The sequence below is a fragment of the Coffea arabica genome, chromosome 2e (assembly GCF_036785885.1).
Source record: "Coffea arabica cultivar ET-39 chromosome 2e, Coffea Arabica ET-39 HiFi, whole genome shotgun sequence".
Lineage (NCBI taxonomy): Eukaryota > Viridiplantae > Streptophyta > Magnoliopsida > Gentianales > Rubiaceae > Coffea > Coffea arabica.
The window spans coordinates 58,566,432-58,588,335 of NC_092313.1; the positions used below are offsets into that span (position 1 = coordinate 58,566,432).

Genomic DNA, 21,904 nt, shown 5'->3' on the forward strand with positions numbered 1-21,904 from the left:
GCGTGACCCTCAAAGCCACTCAAAAGAAAAGTGATGATGAAAGAGTTAAATGGGTATAATCAAGTATTAGAAATCTTCAATTCATGTGGAATGATTGTAATTCTAATGGTGAGATAAAAGAGAAGGATGATCTGAGACAAATGGCTTTCACGGCTATTATTGGTGATAATAAGGTAAACTCCTTTTATGATTCATGCGATGACATAGATTATGATTATAACGATGAAACCTTTGTCTTACAAGTTTATGATGAATTGCAAAAAGCTCATGCTAAAAATGAAGAATTGAAATTGAAATTGACAAAGTTGTTAGAACAGAACAAGAAATTAGAATTGAAAATAATGATTTTATGAAAAGCAAGATTACTTTGGATTCCAAAGTAAATAAAATTGAGAAGCTAAGCAAGAAGTTAGATAAAAAGATAAAAGCTTATGATAAAATGAACAAGTTGCTATGAAAACAATAATTGATGACTTGAGTGCATGTCTTGAGAAATTCACTAAAAGAAAAGATAACCTAGAAAAGTTGTTGGATAATCAAACAATGGCAAATGATAAAAGTGGCATTGGATATGTACCAATGAATAATAATAGATATGGAAATTACATTATTAAAGCCACTTCCCCTAATACTCCTCATGTTATTGCAATTATTATTGTCAAAATAGACATTTTTCTTATAACTGTCATGTTAAAAGGGATGTACAAAATGGTTTTAAAGGTATATAGGTGATTAAGAAATCTATTAATATTCAAGGATCCAAAAAACTATGGGTACCAAATGCTATATCTTATAATTGATATAGGCGAAGAAGACGATAAGAGAATCCAAGCGAATCCTGGGTAATAAATTCTCAAGAAGCATATGCATGGCATGCTCATAAGATGCAAAGAGTGAATGGACATATTAATAAAGAAAGATCAAACACTTTATGAATGTAATACCATATCCTTACAACCGGTTAATTTATTATTGATGATATATGGCTTATTGGATGTATTGGTCTATACTAAAAATATGGGAAATTATTTCTTTAAAAAATTCAACACTTAGAAAATTTATATAAACATATAGGCTTTTTCTAAGGGGAGACATACTTGATCTTATTCACCTTATTTTGGGAGAACGGATAGGATATAGAAATTTTGTGCTAAAATAATATTAATCTTTATCAACATAAATTAATTAGTCTCATTTTTTAGCAAATGTACTTAATTTTTTCTTATATTCTAGTCATGCTGAAAAGAGGAATTCATTATGCATATTCTCAAGGGGAGTTTATTGCTTTACGTGTTTAGTTGTTTATCTTCTATCACATTTCATCATTTTATTTGTCACCATAAAAAAGGGGAATATTGACCTCATGATGCTTAATCTTCTAGTTTTCATTATTAATAAAACAAATGATGATGTAGCTAAAGGTTTAAATTAGTTATATGATGGAAAACAATCAAAGGAACAAAAGTACATCATTGGAAAAAAGAAAAAATCAAAAAATTGAATCAGTACTGTAGCAGTGGCACTATAGCTAAATGCCTAATTTTTTTAGCAGCCATTTTTTTTTTTTACCATTGGGAGTAATTTTTTATCATCTATAAAAGGTCAAAACTTCAACTTTCAGTCACAAGAAATAAAGAAACATTGCTAAGAGTTTACAAGTGAATTTCTTTCATCTAATTTTCAAAATAAAAAATTTAAACTTGAATATTTTTAATTTTTGAGCTTCTATTATAAAATTGACACCATTGAGAGTGTTAGTGAAATTTTATTTGTGTCATCTACACTACTAGAATGTTAATTCTTGTTATACCTCAAGTTATCTGAGTGTTTATGTGAGGTTTTTCATTAATGAAAAGTAAAACATTGGAGAAGGTAATCCTCACTTGTAATATATTAAGAGTACTCTACGGAAGAGTTAAAAACCTTGGCTTAAAAGTTGGTGAAATCAAGGAGAAAGGTTAACCTTCAAATATATGTAGGTTTGTCTCCTCGCCTGTTGGAAGGAGGGCAATACTGGAGAAACATCGAAACTTAAAAAAACTTGGGAGTAGAGGTAACCACCAAGGAAGGTGGTCGAACCGCTATAAATATCTTGCATTTGATTTCTCTTTCCCAAATTTTTTTTTTTAAAAAATCTTTGTGTAACCTCAATGATCCCTTAATAAGTCAATATGTAACGATGTAAATTAAAAAGAAAACAGAAAAGAGAAAATCAAGATCATGTGTAGACTTCCGAAATCGAACACTTACTTTATAGAAGCCCAACAACAAAGATATTGTCCAATCATATACATGTGCCTGCCATAGCATGCTACAAAAATGAAGAGTCAGACTGACGATTTTTGAGTTTTCCAATGTTATTAGCGTGCGCTTCGCCCAATTACTGGTACGCAATGTTCTTCCAAATTTGTCTTTGTGCGAATGAGTGAACGCGTTCTCTAGTACCCAGAATGTGACGGATAAATCGATCGTAACAATAACGCGGTTGAAAAAGACCAAGGGCCGTTTGGGATTCAGTAGCTTATTGATGCACTTCTCTAATAGAACTTTTAATAAAAGTACTAATTAACTACTTAAATATTTTTAAATTATTGTTTAAAAATATAATTTAATAAATACTTATTATATTAAATAATGTGTAATTTAAAAATTTTTAAAAGTATTTATCTCTTTATTTGGTTCATAATATAGGATAAAATGATTAAATTTAATGTTTTATTTCAAAATCACAAAAGCTACTATAAAAGTATCAAATTTGAGGTTTTGCTAAAAATGCTTTTAACACTAAAAACTCTACTACTAATTTTATGGAATGATATTCATCAAATACTTTAAAAGTACTTTTAATACCTAAATGTGATTTTTTTTTTCTAAAAGTACTGCAACCCCAAATGGGGTCTAAGAAGTTGCGTTCAAGGTTCTAAACTTTTTTGTTTTGTTAATAGCATTTGTCTTTTAAGCCAGCAAGGATGCTCCAAAACGTTGCCTAGTCAAAGTAAAAAATTAGCAACTTGAGGACTTTTCTTTTATTTTTTCATTTTTTTCAAGCACCGGTAAGAGTACAACAATTTATGTGGCAGTGTAGAATTGATTGTGGTAATGTAGAATTGAACACAGTGAGACGAGTATTTCAATCCTATATCATCCTATAAACCAAATGAATTGTTAGATTCAAATCCAAAACACAAAACATGGTGGCGGATAATTAATACGTACTCAGAAGATAATTTTTTTTTTTAAACAATATGTACTCAGAAGATGTACACTTCAAATTGCATTACTTACATCAATTGATGTCCATTGGATCCTAAAATCAACTATTCACCTTCTTTGTCTAATCCTTTTTTTTTTTTTGTGGTTTCAGTGTCAATTAGGTAAACCATCAACGTACAACATATATCTCTTCTAAACTACATACAGAAAATTCTTGTGTGGCCTCAATTTAAGTGGATTTGTCATACCACTGGTGGCTGCTAATGACCAATACATGAAAAAGTATCACGTAACTATTGATGCATATGCACCCATCATTGTCCAAGTTGTGCATTATTAGAAATTAGATTACTTCCTTGATATCATATCTTCTAGCATGGAAGCAAATTTGAGTTCCAAAAGACTGATTCTTGGAACCTGTTTCTTTCTTAAATTAAAGAAATGTATTAATTAATATGGCCTCCATGATAAGTACTAGGAAGAGGATGTCTATTAATTATCATCTCTATAAATTTGGATTATCTTGCCAACTAAGCACTTGTTTCTTTTAAGTGTCATTCATGGATGCAGCATAAACTGGATAACTAAGCAGTGGTCTTCCTAATTAATCATGTGATTTGACAATCACTATTTAAATATGTCAAACATTATTGAGTGATAAACTGTAGGATCAGATAAACCTTATGGCTCAAGTTTGTTTCTAACCTTCCAAATAACAAATTTAAAATCCCAAACACTAATTTAATTACTTATAATTATATCGTAAGGGAAAGGGAAAGAGAAAGAGACATTGCTTTGACACGATAAATATAGTGCAACATAAGTGAAAGCGTAATCACCCCCTACCTTACTCGTTTTAGCTTATTTTACGTGCATATTCCATAATAGTAGGAATGAAACACCTTATCTATGCGAAAATTTATAAATAAAAGATTGAAATTATAGGTAATTATACCTCTAAAAAACCTAAGAACGTGGTTGTTATTGGTAAATATGATTGTGGGAAATTTTTTTTTGGGATATGGTGATGTCATCTCACCTTCATTGTAGGGGTAAAATTACAAGTTGAAAATGTGGCCAAAAAAAATTTAACACCAAATTCCTTCTCTAACTTGATAAATGTAGCAAAAATATATAGTAAGCATAGAGTTATAAATTTAGTAAGTATAGAGATATAATTATATGCCGCAAGCAGGAATCTAATTATATAAGCTTTTATATATCTTTAAATATGTGAGCTTGTGTAAGATCTAATTAATTGAACGGTTGAAATACATCCACAAATAAATCAAGTTCACAATAACTACACGGTTGGAAAAAGTACACACTGAAAACAGTAGTAAATCAAATCCACAATTCAAATATTGTTACTAGATTAGTTCAAGAAAATGCAAATTTATATAGAAGAGTTTCTAGAAACAATTTAAACAAGTGCAGCACTCATTGAACCAACCATTACAGTGGGAAAATCTTGGAGAAAGTTTCAAGCCAATTAATGTCATTGATGGTTGTCTCCCACTGGAGTTATTAGACCAGTTGAATTTCATACTGAAAATTCAAAACAGAGTTGAAAAATGTTTAATTTCACGATGAATGATAGCTTTTAACATAAGATATTTATAAGGTGTCAAATTTAGTTCAATATCCAACAATGATTTCTAGTTGGCACTACGCTTGATTTAATGAAGTTAGACTTCTGAGAGCAACCCAACTGAATTCACATCTAAAAAATCCTAGTTCAGCATTGATTTCTTGCATTATAAAGTTAGTTTTTAGGTTTTTTTTTTTTTATTGGGCAATATAATTTTGGCGTTGGATAACTATCGGACCACGGATTTGGAAATGGGTTAGTTCCACTTTACACCCTTCATTTATATCCGAATCTCACTTTGAACCATACACCTCAAAACAAGATACTTTAGTCCCTAAAATATTAAATCTGTCATATTTAAGTAAAATCATTGACAAGAGTGGGATAAATTTTAAAATTAAATATATTTAATTTTATATTTTAGGAATTAAAGTGAAATAGATTTTATATTTTAGATGTTAAAGTGTGACAGTTTTTATAGTTTAGGGCGTAAATTCTCATTTCAAAGTTTATGAACCAAAGTGAGAATTCAGATATAGTTAAAAGGTGGAAGGTTAGCCACTTTGAAAATTGGTGGGAAAAATTTGTGCATGGAATTGCTTATAGAAATTACTTTTACACTTACGGATATTTTTTGGAGGAACAATACCTTATTTTCTTAAGGACCAATTTTAAAATTTTTTTACATTTTTGTAAAGGAAAAATATAAATTTTGGGATCTTTAAATTTTGAGATCTTGAGGGCTAAGTGGCTCCGCCACTGGCCTCAATGCATGACCTATACGACCTCCCTAAAAAGACCAATTCTCATAAGACCAAGTAAAACTATTAAGAAATGCTGTTCCTAGACTCTTGACCAAATTTTAGTCTCCATTTACTCACATCTAATTGGAGAGTATATAATGCATCCTGGCAGGTAAATTCTTTTGCCTACGAATTTCTGCCGTATATCATTCAAAAAATTTATTTAGTCTAAAATAAAATGTCTGTAAACATACTTCCTTAAATTTCCAAAGTTTATGTTGCTCTTGAGTCTTGTACATATTAGTGCAAAAGAATTCTAGGCAAAGTGCAAAAACAAGTTTACCATTGATTATAGCACTTTTTGTCATGTAAAACTTGTGACATAAAAAAATGGTTAAAAAACGTGTTTAAATGACAATAAATATAAAATTTTAGACATAATGGTTTCCAAAAAAGAGCTACACGCATGCGATTATTTGTTCCATGGCTAGACTAATTTTCTCAAAGAATTCTTAGCCAAAATCTGGATAGTGCAAATCCTCATACACAACTACTTTTGATGTTTGTACTTGTAATTTCTTAAATAACTCAGGAACGCTTGGCATAGTTTATCTCCATAGGCTTCAAAACAAATTTGGGGACTCTAAAATATGGTGTTGTATTTACATCTTGAAACCAAATTAATGAGACCAAATTTTCACGTAGTTTTGGCAGAAACCATCGAAGTACGATTCTTCTCACCTAATTGCTTTTAATGGTTTGTTTGGATTGAGTTTTATTTCCCCAAATTTATTTGCTTACATCATCATTACAATTTTTAATACACCTTTTTACCTTTCTAATTACCTTTTTATTTCACATACATCACATCACAAAAAATGTTACAGTAAAAATATCTCTAATAATTCACAATCCAAACAGACCTATGTGGATAAACAATTCAAGCCATGAAATTTTAAGCCACTCTATTTTAAAGGATTGTAAACATCAACCAGCTGTACATGCAAGGGATATCCAGCCATCACTTCCTCCTAACTCCCATCAATGTTAGAAAATTGGCACGGTTCCATATAAAGTTGAATTTCTATCGCGTCATTGCATTAGCTGTCTGGCCCCTACTAGAATACCTAAGCCAAGTCAACACAAATACCGTACAAAACACATGCAATTTATTTCAATTCAGCCCTCCACACACGCAAAAGTTTCAATTACGATGTCACTAATACACTTTCTTTAATTTCGCGCTCTAAATACCGATATTGTTCCATTCGAGGCTAAAGTAGGTTGAAGTTGCATTTAACTGGTATAATTTTTTGGATGTTGGTCCTCTTATCAGGGTAAAAATGGCAGCCTCTTATAGATTATGAGGATAGCAATTGGATAATTGTGGATGTTTGAGGAAACAATTAAATGGATTCACACTTTGAAGCATAATAATGGTGCAATCTTAATTTTCTAAAGACTGCTATTAGAACTTTGATGTTTGTAGACATGATTGGTAAAATTACATACTATTAGGGCCAAAATGCAATTTACCAAACCACTTACTCACGAAATGCTTGATTTCCCACCAACGCTCAACACCAATTGTTATTCGTACCATTGAAACTTCGCTTCCACCAGCTATATATAGTCTATGACCATTCATTACTTTAGCTCAGTTTTAATCACAAAACAAAACTTTTGACTTTACTATTGTATCGTGTGACCTCAAAGTTATCATCCATGGCTTATGCTCTTTCTGTTAAAGCTTCCCTAGTCCTCAGTTTCTTTGTAGTAGCTTTTGCTGGAAATTTTTACCAAGATTTTGATATCACGTTTGGTGATGGACGTGCACAAATACTTCAAAATGGGAAACTTCTCACTTTATCACTTGATAAAACTTCTGGCTCAGGATTTAGGTCTAAGAACCAATATCTATTCGGAAAGATTGACATCCAGATGAAGCTTGTGCCCGGAAATTCAGCTGGCACTGTCACTACATACTATGTAAGTTAATCTTTTTAATTCATATCTATACACATATACATAGATATTCTTGTTTTATATGATAAGTTATTAGTAAAAAGAACCTATTCATATAGAAAATTTTTAGCAAAGTAACTCAATCATTTGAAATTTCAATTACTAGCTTCTACTAATATTCTTAAAGTATGAGATTAATAGCCTTTGTGTGCTAATATTAATATACTCTAATACTCCAACAAAAAAAAAAAAAAAAACCAACAACAAGTACATGTCACGTGCCATGCATGGTCAAAGTTAATGTCAGACTAGTTTACTTGTGAAGTCAGGATAGGGATGGTCATCATATATTATCCCAGCCCTCTTTAAATGTTGTGTGCTCTTCTTTGCTCATATTTTATCATCAGCTAAAGAAATTTTTGTGTCAATAATACAGTTATCTTCAATAGGGAGCAATCATGATGAGATTGACTTTGAGTTTCTTGGTAATTTAAGCGGAGAGCCTTATATTCTCCACACCAATGTATACACACAAGGAAAGGGAGGCAGAGAACAGCAATTTTATCTTTGGTTCGACCCCACCAAGGGCTTCCACACCTATACCATCCTATGGAACCCTCGAAGCATTATGTAAAGTCTCCTGTCTCATTCTCTCACATCCATTTTCAGAAGAGTTTTGGAAAAATATAAAAATGGATATGAAGCTTCATCAAAAAGATTTCTTGAATTATTCTCCAAATACATTTTTCAATTAGTTTTATTTTTTTAAATACCATTTTATTCAAAAAGTTCTATGTTATTCCTGTTCCAAATATGATTCTAGAAAACGCAATCCAAATAGAAACGGTTTCAGAGAAAAAGGTACGTGTGACAAAAACTTTTTTTTTTGTTTTTATAGAAAATTTTCCTAGCATTTATGGAAAATCGCAAACTACTTGGAATGATTAGTACCATCAAACCAAAAATGTTTCAGAATGTCATGCATGGTTAAATTGAAGATACAACCAAAAGGTTACCGTTACTGTTTCGAATTCTTTAAAGAGTTTTTCTAATGAATGTCCATTGAACAATTCTTTATTGTATGTTTTCTTGTTTTTAGCTTTTCTGTCGATGGGACTCCAATAAGGCAATTCAAGAACTTGGAATCTAGTGGCATCCCGTACCCAAAAGACCAGCCAATGTGGATGTATTCTAGCTTGTGGGATGCAGAAGATTGGGCTACTAGAGGGGGTTTGGTGAAGACTGATTGGAGCCAAGCCCCATTCATAGCTTCCTATCAAAATTATAATGCTCAAGCTTGCATATGGTCTTCAGGTTCCTCTACTTCTTCTTGCAGCAATAGTAATTCATCTGCAAATTCCTGGCTAACTGAATCCTTGGACAGTTCTGGTTTGGAACGAATTAATTGGGTGCAAAAGAACTACATGATTTACAACTATTGCACAGACAAAAACCGCTTTCCTCAAGGATTTCCTCACGAGTGCTCACTCTAGTCTGATTTTTGTTCTTTTTTGTTTTTTTTTTTATTTGTAAACTTTGTTCTTGGAATTCCATATTGTGTAAAATTGATAATAAACGTCCCTGAAATGTTGTCATCCAGGAAAAAAACGAAAAAGAGAAAAAATTTATGTGGTTGCAAAAAATAGCTTGAAAAAGAAAAAGGCAAACAAGTTCAGTCATTTGGATTGCATTACATTATAATTTTCTATCTTGAAATATCATGGACAGAATGCGATCAAATAATGTATTTTCTTTCATTGTTTACTTCCGTATGGATTATCAAGAAACAATTAACTTTTTTTTTTGATAAAGAAACAATTAACTTAGTTATGGTGTTATTACTGCAAAAACTCTCGAAATGAATATAATAAAGTCACCTCGGATTTGGAAAAAATTCTTTGTTTCTTTCCTTTTTCTTTTTCTTTTTCTTTTTTAATATGTGGAAAAGGGGACGTAGAATCTTAATTTATCATGTCCTTCTCAAAAGATTCAAATCTTTCCCATTTTGTTTTAGCTACTCACTTGACATGTATGCATGATAGCAACATTTCAAAGCTCTCCAACAACTGGAAGAGTTTTGTTCTAGGAAACAACGTTCAATTAAAATATACGGTTCAGGTGTTTTTGTTACTTGTAAAAATAGTTTATGGGGAAAAAAAAGTTGTTCTGCTACAAGCTAACAAAAGGATTCCGTGTTCTGCACGGATAGATGCAACAAGAAACCCCAAAATATAATTAAACTAGAACAAAGAAAGATGTAAAGTTGAAGGTGTGCCATGACCTTGTTATTTTCAGCTTCTCAATTGAGGGAACATCAATAAGTCAATTCAAGAAATTGGAATCTAGTGGCAATGCTCATCTAGAAGGACCCTCCAATTTGGAAGATTTCTAGTTTGCGTGGTATGGATGATTGGGTTAGAATTGAAGAGATGGTCTAATTAAGATTTGATTGGATCCAAGCCCCATTTACAGCTTCTAATTTTTACCAGAATTTTGGTTCTGGCCCCTTATAGTTTTGAACTAGTTGCAATTTCGTTCTTTAAGTATCAGTTTTTACACATGGGCTGTTATCTTTTTACACGTAGAAGGTGTGCCATGACCTTGTTATTTTCAGCTTCTCAATTGAGGGAACATCAATAAGTCAATTCAAGAAATTGGAATCTAGTGGCAATGCTCATCTAGAAGGACCCTCCAATTTGGAAGATTTCTAGTTTGCGTGGTATGGATGATTGGGTTAGAATTGAAGAGATGGTCTAATTAAGATTTGATTGGATCCAAGCCCCATTTACAGCTTCTAATTTTTACCAGAATTTTGGCTCTGGCCCCTTATAGTTTTGAACTAGTTGCAATTTCGTTCTTTAAGTATCAGTTTTTACACATGGGCTGTTATCTTTTTACACGTAGAGGATAAGCCCCTTCAATATGTTAACTTCAATATTTGATCCCTTCCAAATCTAAATTGATGCTATTAAAATACAACCATCTATAGCTGATACATAAAAAAAGACCAAACTTTTTCATAGCCACTTAAAAACTTTTTTAATAATTTTAATCTATAGTATCCATGTTCTCTTTTTCTTCTAACCTTGTTCTTTTCCTTCTATTTAAACTTTTCTCCTTATTCCTCTTCATTTACTTTCATTTCCTTTTTCTCCCTTCTCTTATGCCATTTGCTGTGCTATTATTATTTGTATAATTAAAATAAAAATTTGATACTCTTTAATTAAATCTTTTTTTTTGTTGTAGTTTGTTCATCTGTTAGTTCTCACTAATATATAAATATATTCCAAACTCCATACCATAACAAAATATATTTTTCTTAGATTGAAAAGAACATTTAATCTAAAAAATAAATTATTAAAAATATGGGTAAATTACCTTTTACCCCTTGTAGTTTGGTGCTTTACTAGACAATCCCCCATGGTTTAAAAGCCTAAGGTAAAATACACTAAGTCCCCTTGTGGTTTGGGGTATAGTCATAAAGCCTCGTCATTGTTTAAAAACCCTCCAAAGAGCCTCTCGTAGTTTGGACTAATTTGGGTAACAAACGGAAATTATCCAATTTGACAAAAAATATATATATAATTCCTATATTAACTCTGGTTTCAAACTATACTAAAAGTTAGTTTAGGGTTTAATTAAGATTTCAAAAACTTTCTTGCTTCATTTAAGAAAAAATCAAAATTTAGGAGTTCATTCAACAAATTCTAAACTTTTTTTGTCTTCTCCAACAGCGATGATGTTAAGATTTCAGACCCCATTGCCTTTCTTTTTGTTCTTTTTTCCCCTTTTTTCTGCTTTCATTTCCCTTCCATTTTCTTCTCCTTTTCTTCACTCTAGCCAATGTCACCTTGCCACTTCTGTTCACCACCATTGTCGCCGTCACTATGGTTGCCATGGTCACCAGCTTCATCGTCATCTTCAGCACCATTGGGTCTCAGATTTCATCTAAATTCATGAAATTTCATGCCTCTTCATGTGAAATTGGTGACAAATAATCATTACATGGCTCCTAAGGATTGTCCTAGTACCAATTTCATAACATTTTGGTGGTGATTTCATAAAACAAAGAGGGTTAAACCCATTTTTATTTTAACATCCTTTTACTACTTTTGGCCCACTTTTCGCCAAATCGGATACCAAAATTGAGATATGCGCAACAAATAGAGTTTGAGATAATATTTTGGTGAATTTTCAACAATAAATTGTAGTGACTAATGGTGGTGGTAGAAGCAGCGGTGGCACACCTCCATCTCTGCTGCTGATTTGCTACACTAGTAGGTGGAAGAGAAAGGGAAAATCAATAGAGAAGAAAAGAAGAAAAAAGAAAAGAAAATAAGAAAATAAGGTTAACAAAGGTTGGTGTTGACTTTGCTTCAGTTTTGCGTTTGCTTTTCTGCTCCAAATAGTTGAGGAGAAAGAAGAAAAAAGGACGAAGAAGGAAAAAAAGGCAAAAAAGAAGACCAGGAAAAAGAAAAGAAAAGAAAATATAAAATTGCCACAGTACCTTTGATATATTGTTATCACACTCACTTGTCAAGTGTGTGCAATTCACATCCTGTCAAATTGGATGATTTTCACTCATTCCCCAAATTAGTCCAAACTACAAGGGGGCTTTTTGGGCGTTTTCAAACAATGAGAAAGCTTTATGAATATAACCCAAACCACAGGAGGGCATAGTATATTTTACCCAAAAACCTATATATAACTCCTCATGATTTGACTTAAAGTGTCATCATTAGTTTTTTCATTAAAACTAACAGTCAATAGTAAAAAGTCAAAATCAAACTAAGAAATTGACAAATTCATCTTTTCACTACTTTTTTCTTTATATTTCTTTCTTTTTCTTTTGGAAGAGAAGAGATGATATTGAAAACTTATATTTTGTTGTACAAAATCTTAATTTTTTAGAAATAAAAAAGAGATGGAAGGCAAATAAAAAGTAAATAATAGTGACACTTAGTTATTGAAAGGGTAAGTTTATCAATTTATTAGTTTGACTTTGACTTTTTACTATTGACCATTAATTTTAACGCAAACACTAGCAGTGACACTTTAACCTATACCATGAGAGGGGTTATATATAGGTTTTTAACATAGTTATTAAAACCAACCTGGGCATCACCCCGACAAGAGGACCGGGTTGGGTGGTCAGTGGTTCAACTGATGGATCACGGTTGAACCGTTAGGTCATACTATATAATATAAATAAATCAACATATAAATTATAATATAAGTACAGAAATTCTTAAATGTTAACAAGTCATAATCTATTTATGTTTTATAGTTTATACACATAAGTCATACCCCTATGTATTTCTTAGTTCATGAATTCATATTGATATTATATACAAACATAAATGATAAATCTAAGTGTCAAAGAGAGAAATAAACCTTAATTTCTAACTCTCTTTTCAATTTTTCTCATCTAATTGTCAAAAAGACGATAATGCCTATGTTGGTGTGGCTGGTCAAATTAAAAAATTGGATAAAAAATAATTTCAAAAAAATTTCCAAAACCTATTGGGATCATCAAAAACCGTCCGGATCAAACGGTTTAAAATGAGTCATCTACAACTCTGGTCCAAATACTGAACCGGGCCGGTTCCATGGCTGGTTCATTGGTTTGACCGGTTCAACCACCGGGTCGGGTCAGGTTTTATAACTATGGTTTTTAAACCATAAGGGGTTAAGTGGTAAAACATCAAATCACAAGGGGGTAAAACGTAATTTACCCTTAAACACATATAAACTAAATAGAGCTCATAATTAATCATATAATAATTAAAAAATAACAAATATATGTATCAATGGTTATTTTTATCTACTCTTGTATTTGCTATTAATAATTGATTGATCCTTATATTTTAATCATCTATTAATCTATTTGTTTTTATTTTTAATGATTGATTAACTGTAAGCTCTAGAATTTGTTTATGTGCACTTAAGTAACTTAGTTACTCAATTAAATATGCATAGCAAAGCAAGAAACATCTGTTGGAATGCCAGGTTTTATACTATTAGGTCAACCAATCAAATTTTGATATGGCAGCATCACTAGTAACGCAGAACGTGAAGTGTTTGCAAATTGCCTACTAGATGGAGAGTTGATTGCTTGAAGGCCTTGGGGAGTGAGGATTGAAAGACGCTCAAATTTTCTCATGTGCAAGTGCATAGGTTGTATATGATTATAAGGAGGATTCAAGTGTCGATTCACAGGGAGGATTAACTAATTATCAATATTTATCGAGTTCTCCTCTATTTAGACTATCACAAATGCAAGTAAATAAAATTACGTTATGAACATATAATAAAAGATAATGAAAATGATAAGCTAAAGTTTCTAGGATTTAGATTTTCCTCCCTATCTTTGTTAGTGAAACGACCTGGTTAATTGAGTTTTATTTCTTTCTAAGTAATGACGTAATTTCTTAATGTGTATGATATTCATTTTTTTCCAGTGTGCACACTATATCTATAACCAATTCATACCTATTTTTGTGATTATAAATTAGTTACAAGTTCATTAAATTTTGTAAAAATTACTTGATTGAAATCACAAAGGTATGCCTCTACTTCCATAAATCTACAACCTAGGTTTAGTACTTTTGCAAATTAGTATTAAATTCCAACTTTCATTGATTATTCAGCAGCTTAGATTATCACAATTAATGACTAGTTAATTGTAATTGAGAAAACCAAAAATACTAAATAACTTGTGCAAAATATAACATCAATTAACCAAGCAAATACCAAATAACAAAGTATAGAAGGGTCGTCCAAATTCTAGGAATAAAACTTACCAAAACATGATGAAATTAAAGAAAACTATTAGAAAATTGTTTAAAATTCTAGAATTTTTTTGTACTTTACTTTCAAAATAATAACTTTACGTCTCATAAAAATTAAGTTGATAAAATTTAATTTCAACCTAGATTTTCAACCACTTTTTATCCTGAATTCGTTACGTAACTCACAAATGGCTGCTTTTGACGAGTGCGGGGTATGCATAAAACAATTAAACTATGAGGATTTGAAAATTTGCTTATATTTTCTTATAAGTCTCTTTTATTTTGAATAAGTTAATGTATAATTTCTTTAATACTAATTACTTCCCTTAATAGATGCAATAAATAATAGAGTCGAGAGTTTTACTTTTACTTTTTGAGACGGCCCCGCCTCCCCCTAGTGCGAACCCAAAGGTTTGGTGGACCGCCTGCCCAACTCTCGTCAGGACTCACGCACTCACTCGAACCGAATCAAGATTTTCAAGCCAACAATTTTTTAAAACCAAGAAAGTACTTGAATAACAACAGTCACAATCCTTAGGTAATAACGTAAACTATTACAACCACAATATTTGAAATACAAATGAAATTTACACTTTCAAATGTCCAAAAATCGCTCAGGGAATTACACTAGCTCTACACAAAAGCTGGCTAGTCTAGCACCTCTAATTTTTCATTTCAAATTCCTGTTATGGAATAACAAACTAAAAGGAATGAACGGACGCTCAGTGAGGCCAAGAAATCAAGCAAGCAAGTAAAGTAAGTACCATAATTCAACTTGAGTAGCACATGTACAGAATAACAACAATATTTTCACGTAAAATCACAAAAGGACTAAAACACGTTCATTAAGAGGATACAGGAGTTCTCAGGAGCTAATCCGCAAGCTTGCTGTTAATCTCAGTCTGTAGCTTTTGATGATTACAAAACAAATGGATGTTACTAATGATCTCTCAGTAGACCTTTTCAGAAATGGAGCAAAACATGTTCAAAAATTAAGCACAAAGGATGCTGAAGCTGCTGTCGGACGCATAAGAAGACTGGATCAGACGTCCGACAACCATTGCACAACTTCAGACGCATGAAGAAATCCACCCTCAGACGTCCGACGATATTAAGTCATTCCTTCTAAACTCACTGACCTCGATCGGACGCACATCATCAGAGCACCGAACGTCCGACAAATATTGCGACATTGCGGACGTAAAACTTTGGAGGCATCGGATATCCGAAAGAATTGAAGAAGAATTCTCAGTTTCACTTCCTACTTTCGGACGCATACACTGAAGGCACCGGACATCCGAAACAATTCAAGAAAATTTCTTGAGCTCACTGCCCACGTTCGGACGCAAGAAATTAGTCTACCGGACATTCGACACTGACAACGGCTAGTTGACTCTTCAACTGCCTTCTACCCGTTGGGAGCATTAATTGAAGAACTTTTTGGTCTTATATAAATAGAACAAAGTTAACTATTTCAAAATAATTTTACACATTGAGACTACATCAGATCAAGAGTGATTTTAGTAGGAAAATAATCTTCAAAGAAGATTTATAATTTTAGTTGTGTAAATTTTGATAAACTTTTCTAGTGTGATTCAATTATTTCAATAGTGTAACTTTGTGAGGGTTATCCGAGTGATAGTAAAACTTCCTTGCTTGACCAAGTGTGGCTTGGGGCAAGGAGGAAGTGATCCTTCTTTTGTACACAACGATTGGTTGCAAGTTGATCAACTTGAAGAAGTTTGCTCACTAAAGTGATATTCAAACTCAAGAGAAGTTTGGTACTTGGTTCGATATTCTTTCTCTTTTACTTACTGTCTTGCTATATAAATTGTTCATCTCTTCTACTCACAAGTACTTGTGCTTTCTTATTAATTGCTCCATTGTGTGGTTTTTTAGAAAAAGAGGGCAAGTACTCAAAAAGTGACTCAAATCTTGGCCAGTTTTTAAAACTACCTAATTCACCCCCTCTTAGATTGTTTTCGATCCTTACAATTGGTATCAGACCTTGGTCTCCTAGAGATTAAGCTCAATCGATTTTGGAGGAAAAATGATAACTAACAATGCCATGTTCTTTAAAGGACAATCCGTCACTAGACCCCCAATGTTCAATAGATCAAATTATGTGAGTTGGATGGAAAGAATGATTATTTTATTATAATCTATTGATATCGAGTTGTGGTTTATTGTCAATGAAGGTCCTTATGATACCTCTATAGTTGATGAAGTCACTCATAGACCAAGACCAAGACCAAAAACAAGAAATGAATTGACTAGTGATGATAGAACCCACCTCAATTTGAATGCCAAGACTATGAATGTGTCATACAGTACTCTAGATTTAAATGAGTCTATTAGAGTCAAAAGCTGTAGATCTGCAAAAGAGATTTGGGATAAATTTAAAGAAATCCATGAAGGGAGTGGAAATGTAAGAGAACAAAAGAAATCAATACTAGTTACTAAGTATGAATCTTTTAAGATAGAACCTCATGAAAACATTGATAAGATGTATTGTAGATTCAATGATCTCATTAAGGACTTAGAAGTGCTGGAAAAGGAATATTCTCTACGCGAGAAAAACAGGAAAATTTTGAATGCTTTATCCAAGGATTGGGAGAGTAAAATAACTGCCATTGAAGAAGCTAGAGATCTAAATTCCATGCCTATTGAATCACTTATTAATTCTCTAACCTCTTATGAGTTGAAACTCAAGTCCAAGGTGCAAGAGGAAGAAGATGCAAAGGTGAGAAAGAGTATTGCTCTAAAAGCCTCGCAAGATGAAGATGACTCAGCTTCCTTGGATGAAGAAGATATGGAAGTTGATGACAGTGATATTGCACTCATCACAAGAAGGTTCAAAAGAATTCTCAACAAAAGAAGATTCAGAAAATGAGGACCTAGCAATCCATTCTCAAATCAGTTCAACAATTCAAAAAACAAAGGGACGCAAGAGTTCAATAAAAAGCAAACTGACAAATGCTTTGAGTGCGGCTAACCTGGATATTATGTGAGCGAGTGTCCAATGAAGAAAAAGAAGGAAGGAAAAATTGAACGAAAACCAAAGTTTAACAACTTTCAGATCACTTGGAATGACTGCAACTCAGAAGGTGAAGTCGAAGAAGAAGAGGAATCTGCCCAAATGACTTTCATGGCCATTGGTGATGATGAGGTAACTACTTGTAACTCTCAACTTGACAGTGATGATGAATCTGATGATGATATTAATTCATTTATGGAAAGACTGCATAATAACTTGAAAGAATCCTATGCTGAAAACAAGGAACTAAAAAAAAGATCAATTTTCTGATTCAAGACAATGCAAACCTTTTTTGACAAAACAAGAGTCTGAAAAATGAAAATGAAAACCTGAAAAGGATTGGAAATGATTTACATGCTGAACTTGATAGAAAAATAAACTTCTGTGACATGTTAAAAAATGAACAAGGGAGTTTGAAAAGAAGAATGGATGATCTTAATCAATTGCTTCAACATAAGAAACAAAACTGTTTTCAAAGGAATGATACAAAACCTCATTTTGACATTCATGAGAAAAGGTTGAATTCTAGTGCAAATCAGATTTTACCATTTATAAGAGAAGGCAAATCAGATTTGTTAAAGCTGTCCATGCGAGTAATTCACTGACTATGTGCAGCTTTTGTTATCAAATTGGTCACATGAAAAGTAATTGTTATATAAGGAAAAATATGAGAAATGACATGAAATGCATGTGGATAGTTAGACATAATGCTAACTCTCAAGGACCTAAAAAGTAAAGGGTACCAAATATTATCTTATGAACTCTTGTGTAGGTGAACTTGGTTGAATATTATTAAGGAATCAAAATGGTTCATAGATAGTAGATGCTCAAGGCATATGACTGGTGATCCATCACAATTTATTAAGCTCAAACCGAAATCAAGTGGAAAAGTAACATTTGGAGATGACAACAAAGCTAAAACAATTGGAGTGGAAGATGTTGGTAAGAATGGTCAAACTTTTGTTCACAATGTTCTTTTAATTGACAATCTGAGCTATAACTTGTTAAGTGTTAGTCAATTATGTGATAGAAATCTGTTTGTGTTATTCAAAAAGTATGAATGTCTTGTTCTTGACTCAAAATTTAATCCTATTTTCAAAGAAAAAAGAGTTAATGATATTTACATAGTCGTTCTTGAAAATGTTGATTCTGCTAAATTTAAATGTCTTAAAGTTGCAAATGAAAATCCTTGGTTGTGGCATAGAAGGCTTTGTCATTTCAATATGGATTTGCTAAAAGAAATTTCCAAAAAGGATCTTGTTAGAGGTTTGCTAAAAATTAAGTTTGAAAAGGACAAAATCTGTGATGCTTGTCAATTTGAAAAGCAAGTTAAAGTTTCTTTCAAACCCAAGAAATGTGTTTCTACCACAAAATCTTTAAAACTTTTACATCTTGATTTATTTGGTCTTACACAAACTGCCAGCTTAGGTGGCAAAAGATATTACTTTGTTGTTATTGATGATTATTCTAAATACACTTGGGTGATGTTTCTTGCACACAAAGATGATGCTTTCAAAAACTTTGTTTCATTATTTGTAAAGGTTCAAAATCTGATTGGGTTGAAAATCATCAAGATCAGAAGTGACAATGACTCAGAATTTCATTTTTGTGGCTTTCTAGAATTTTGTGGTAACAATGGAATTACACATGAATTTTCTATTGTAAGAGTTCCTCAATAAAATGGTGTTGTTGAAAAGAACATAACACTTCAAGAGGCTGCTAGAACCATGTTGAGTGAATGCAACTTGCCAAAATATTTTTGGACAGAAACCATAAATACAGCTTGCTTTACTATGAATAGAGTTCTTTTAAGACCAATCTTGAACAAAATCTCTTACGAGTTGATGTTTGAAAAAAGGTCTATTGTTGGTTACTTCAAAGTTTTTGGTTGCAAATGTTTCATTTTAAACATCAAGGAAAATCTTGGCAAGTTTGACAAAAAATCTGATGAAAGAATTTTCTTGGGGTACTGTGAAAATAAGAGGTTTTAGAGTCTATAATCGAAGGACTCTGGTTATAGAGGAAACTATACATGTTAATTTTGATGAATCTAATGGTAATATTTTCAAAAGTCGTGGTGAAGATGATGATGCAGGTGTTCAAGAAGAACTAAAGAAGCTCACAATCAATGACCAAGACATTGTTTCACCAGAAAATGATTCAAAGGAAGATGATTCTCAAGATAGTCCAACACTGGAAGACAATGACAGGGATGTTAGTACACCTAACGATCTTCCAAGAATTTGGAAATTTGTTCAAAATCATCCTAAAGACCTCATCATTGGTGATCCATCCGAGAAGGTCAGAACTCGTTCCATCTCTAAACAATTGATGGATAATTTTGCATTAGTCTCTCATTTTGAACCCAAAAATATTGTTGATGCCTTGAAAGATGAGAATTGGATTTTAATTATGGAAGATGAGGTAAATCAATTTGAAAGAAACAAGGTTTGGACATTAGTTGAAAGACCTCAAGATCATCCTATCATTGGCACAAAATGAATTTTTAGAAACAAAATGAATGATAAAGGTGAGGTAGTAAGGAACGAGGCCAAACTTGTAGTTAAGGGATATGCTCAAGAAGAAGAAATAGATTTTGATAAAACATTTGCACCCGTGGTTAGGCTAGAATCAATTCGAATGTTTTTGCCTTTGCATGTTTCAAGAATTTCAAACTATTTCAAATAGATGTTAAAAGTGTTTTCTTAAATGGTTTTATTGATAAAAAAGTATATGTTGATCAACCTCTCGGTTTTGAAAATGAGATTTATCCAAATCATGTGTTTAAACTCTCAAAAGCCTTGTATGGATTAAAACAAGTTCCAAGAGCATGGTATGAGTGTTTAAGTGATTTCTTGGTTGAAAATGATTTTAAAAGAGATATTGTAGATACCACTCTTTTCACTAAATATAATTCAAGTGATCTATTAATTGTGCAAATATACGTGGATGATATTATATTTGGTGCTACTAATGAGAGCTTGTGTAAGGACTTTTCCACGATTATGCAAAAGGAGTTTGAGATGAGCATGATGGGAGAATTGAATTTCTTTTTTGGACTCCAAGTGGTTCAAACCCGAGAAGGAACGTTCATTAATCAAGAAAAATACACTAAGGAGCTGCTCAAAAGATTTGGAATGGAAGATTCAAACCAAGTTGGAACACCTATGTGCGCATCTACCAAACACGTGCACTTTGGTATTACTCGAGTAAACCGGAATCGAGAGTCTCTCATACTACAAGATTCCAAAACATTTCCCCAAGGCATATCAATTGGCACGACCAAGCCCTCGCCGGCTCGATTCAATCAACTACCAATGGGGTTGAGCTCATTGATAACAATTGTAGTCGTTGGATACTCGTCCAAACGACACCAAGTCATGTATTTTCATTTCAAGTAACACTTCGTGTAACATTTCAATCACATGATAGCAAGGATATAAGGCACATAGTGAGAGTGATAAAGTACACTTTCACTTCAAGCAATTAACATTCAAAGCACCAAGTTCAAGTATCAAAGCCATATATTAACATACAAGTGAGTAGTACACTCACCAAACTCGCAAATGTGGTTTCATGCACTTCCATCAAAAGAACGTTGTGCACCACGGTCACGCCCTAAAACATGCAAACAAATACAATGAGACTCGATAACGAGTCATAAACCAAGGCCAAACATGACCCAATAGGATTCCATAAGCATATACAAACATTAAAGGAAACCAGAAAATTCGGAAATGCAATTAGCTTTGGCCCTGAAAAAAACAGTTTTTGTCCTCGTTTTGCGGTAATGGCACCAATTTCACTACGATTATCGGATGAAGGTGTACGACCCACCGATTCGAAGCTAAAAGACAGGGCTACAACATCACAGAAGGTCACTCAACAAATTTTTGAGTGCAAACAGGTCAAAAAGCAAGATACTACATCAAAACCGTAAAAACAGATTCCCAAAACGCATTCTAGCGGAAACATCATAACTCAGGCTATCCAAGTCCAAATCCAGAAATTCCAAAACCAGATGAAACCTAAGAAACAGCGATAAATTTCATCAGAAGACCTCAACAATCAATTCTAAAGAAAGTCCTGCCAAAACAACCAATTACAGGGGCAATTCTTACATTCGGGTAAAACCAGAATAGCAATAGTAATTTCGACTTTTCTCATTCTACACAACTCCGATTGACCTGAAATTTTGTAGGCACCTCTAAAATGTCATTCCCTAAAACTTTCATGTTTTAATCCAAGGCCAATTCGGCCTCTATCTAGGAGCTCAAAATTCGGGCAGAATGCTCCCACAAGAACCCTAATTTTCTGAAATTTCTTCCAAACCAGAAATTGGTTGCAATTAATCACTTTTTCCACCTCCTAGAGTCATTATATACCATTGCCAATCATCATATATAGCCACACAATCATGCTTATATTAAAACAGAAAAATCCCCAAAAATAATAAAACTTCATCACTTCAACCACAAATCAAGAATTAATCCATAAACTTGCATCTCATACTACCACTAAGCATGATTTAAGCATCAATTAAGGGAGGAGGGTGGTTCTTCAC

At 32.6% G+C, this 21,904-nt stretch overlaps 1 protein-coding gene across 1 annotated transcript; it reads left to right on the top strand.

Moving 5' to 3' along the window:
• Window positions 1–7,224: 7,224 nt before the first annotated feature.
• Window positions 7,225–9,191, top strand: LOC113729209 (xyloglucan endotransglucosylase protein 7-like). Its single transcript, XM_027253531.2, has 3 exons — window positions 7,225–7,536; window positions 7,949–8,142; window positions 8,612–9,191. Exons 1-3 carry the CDS (start codon window positions 7,273–7,275, stop codon window positions 9,003–9,005), a joined length of 852 nt encoding a protein of 283 aa, XP_027109332.2. The 5' UTR covers window positions 7,225–7,272; the 3' UTR covers window positions 9,006–9,191.
• The last annotated feature ends 12,713 nt before the right edge of the window (window positions 9,192–21,904 follow it).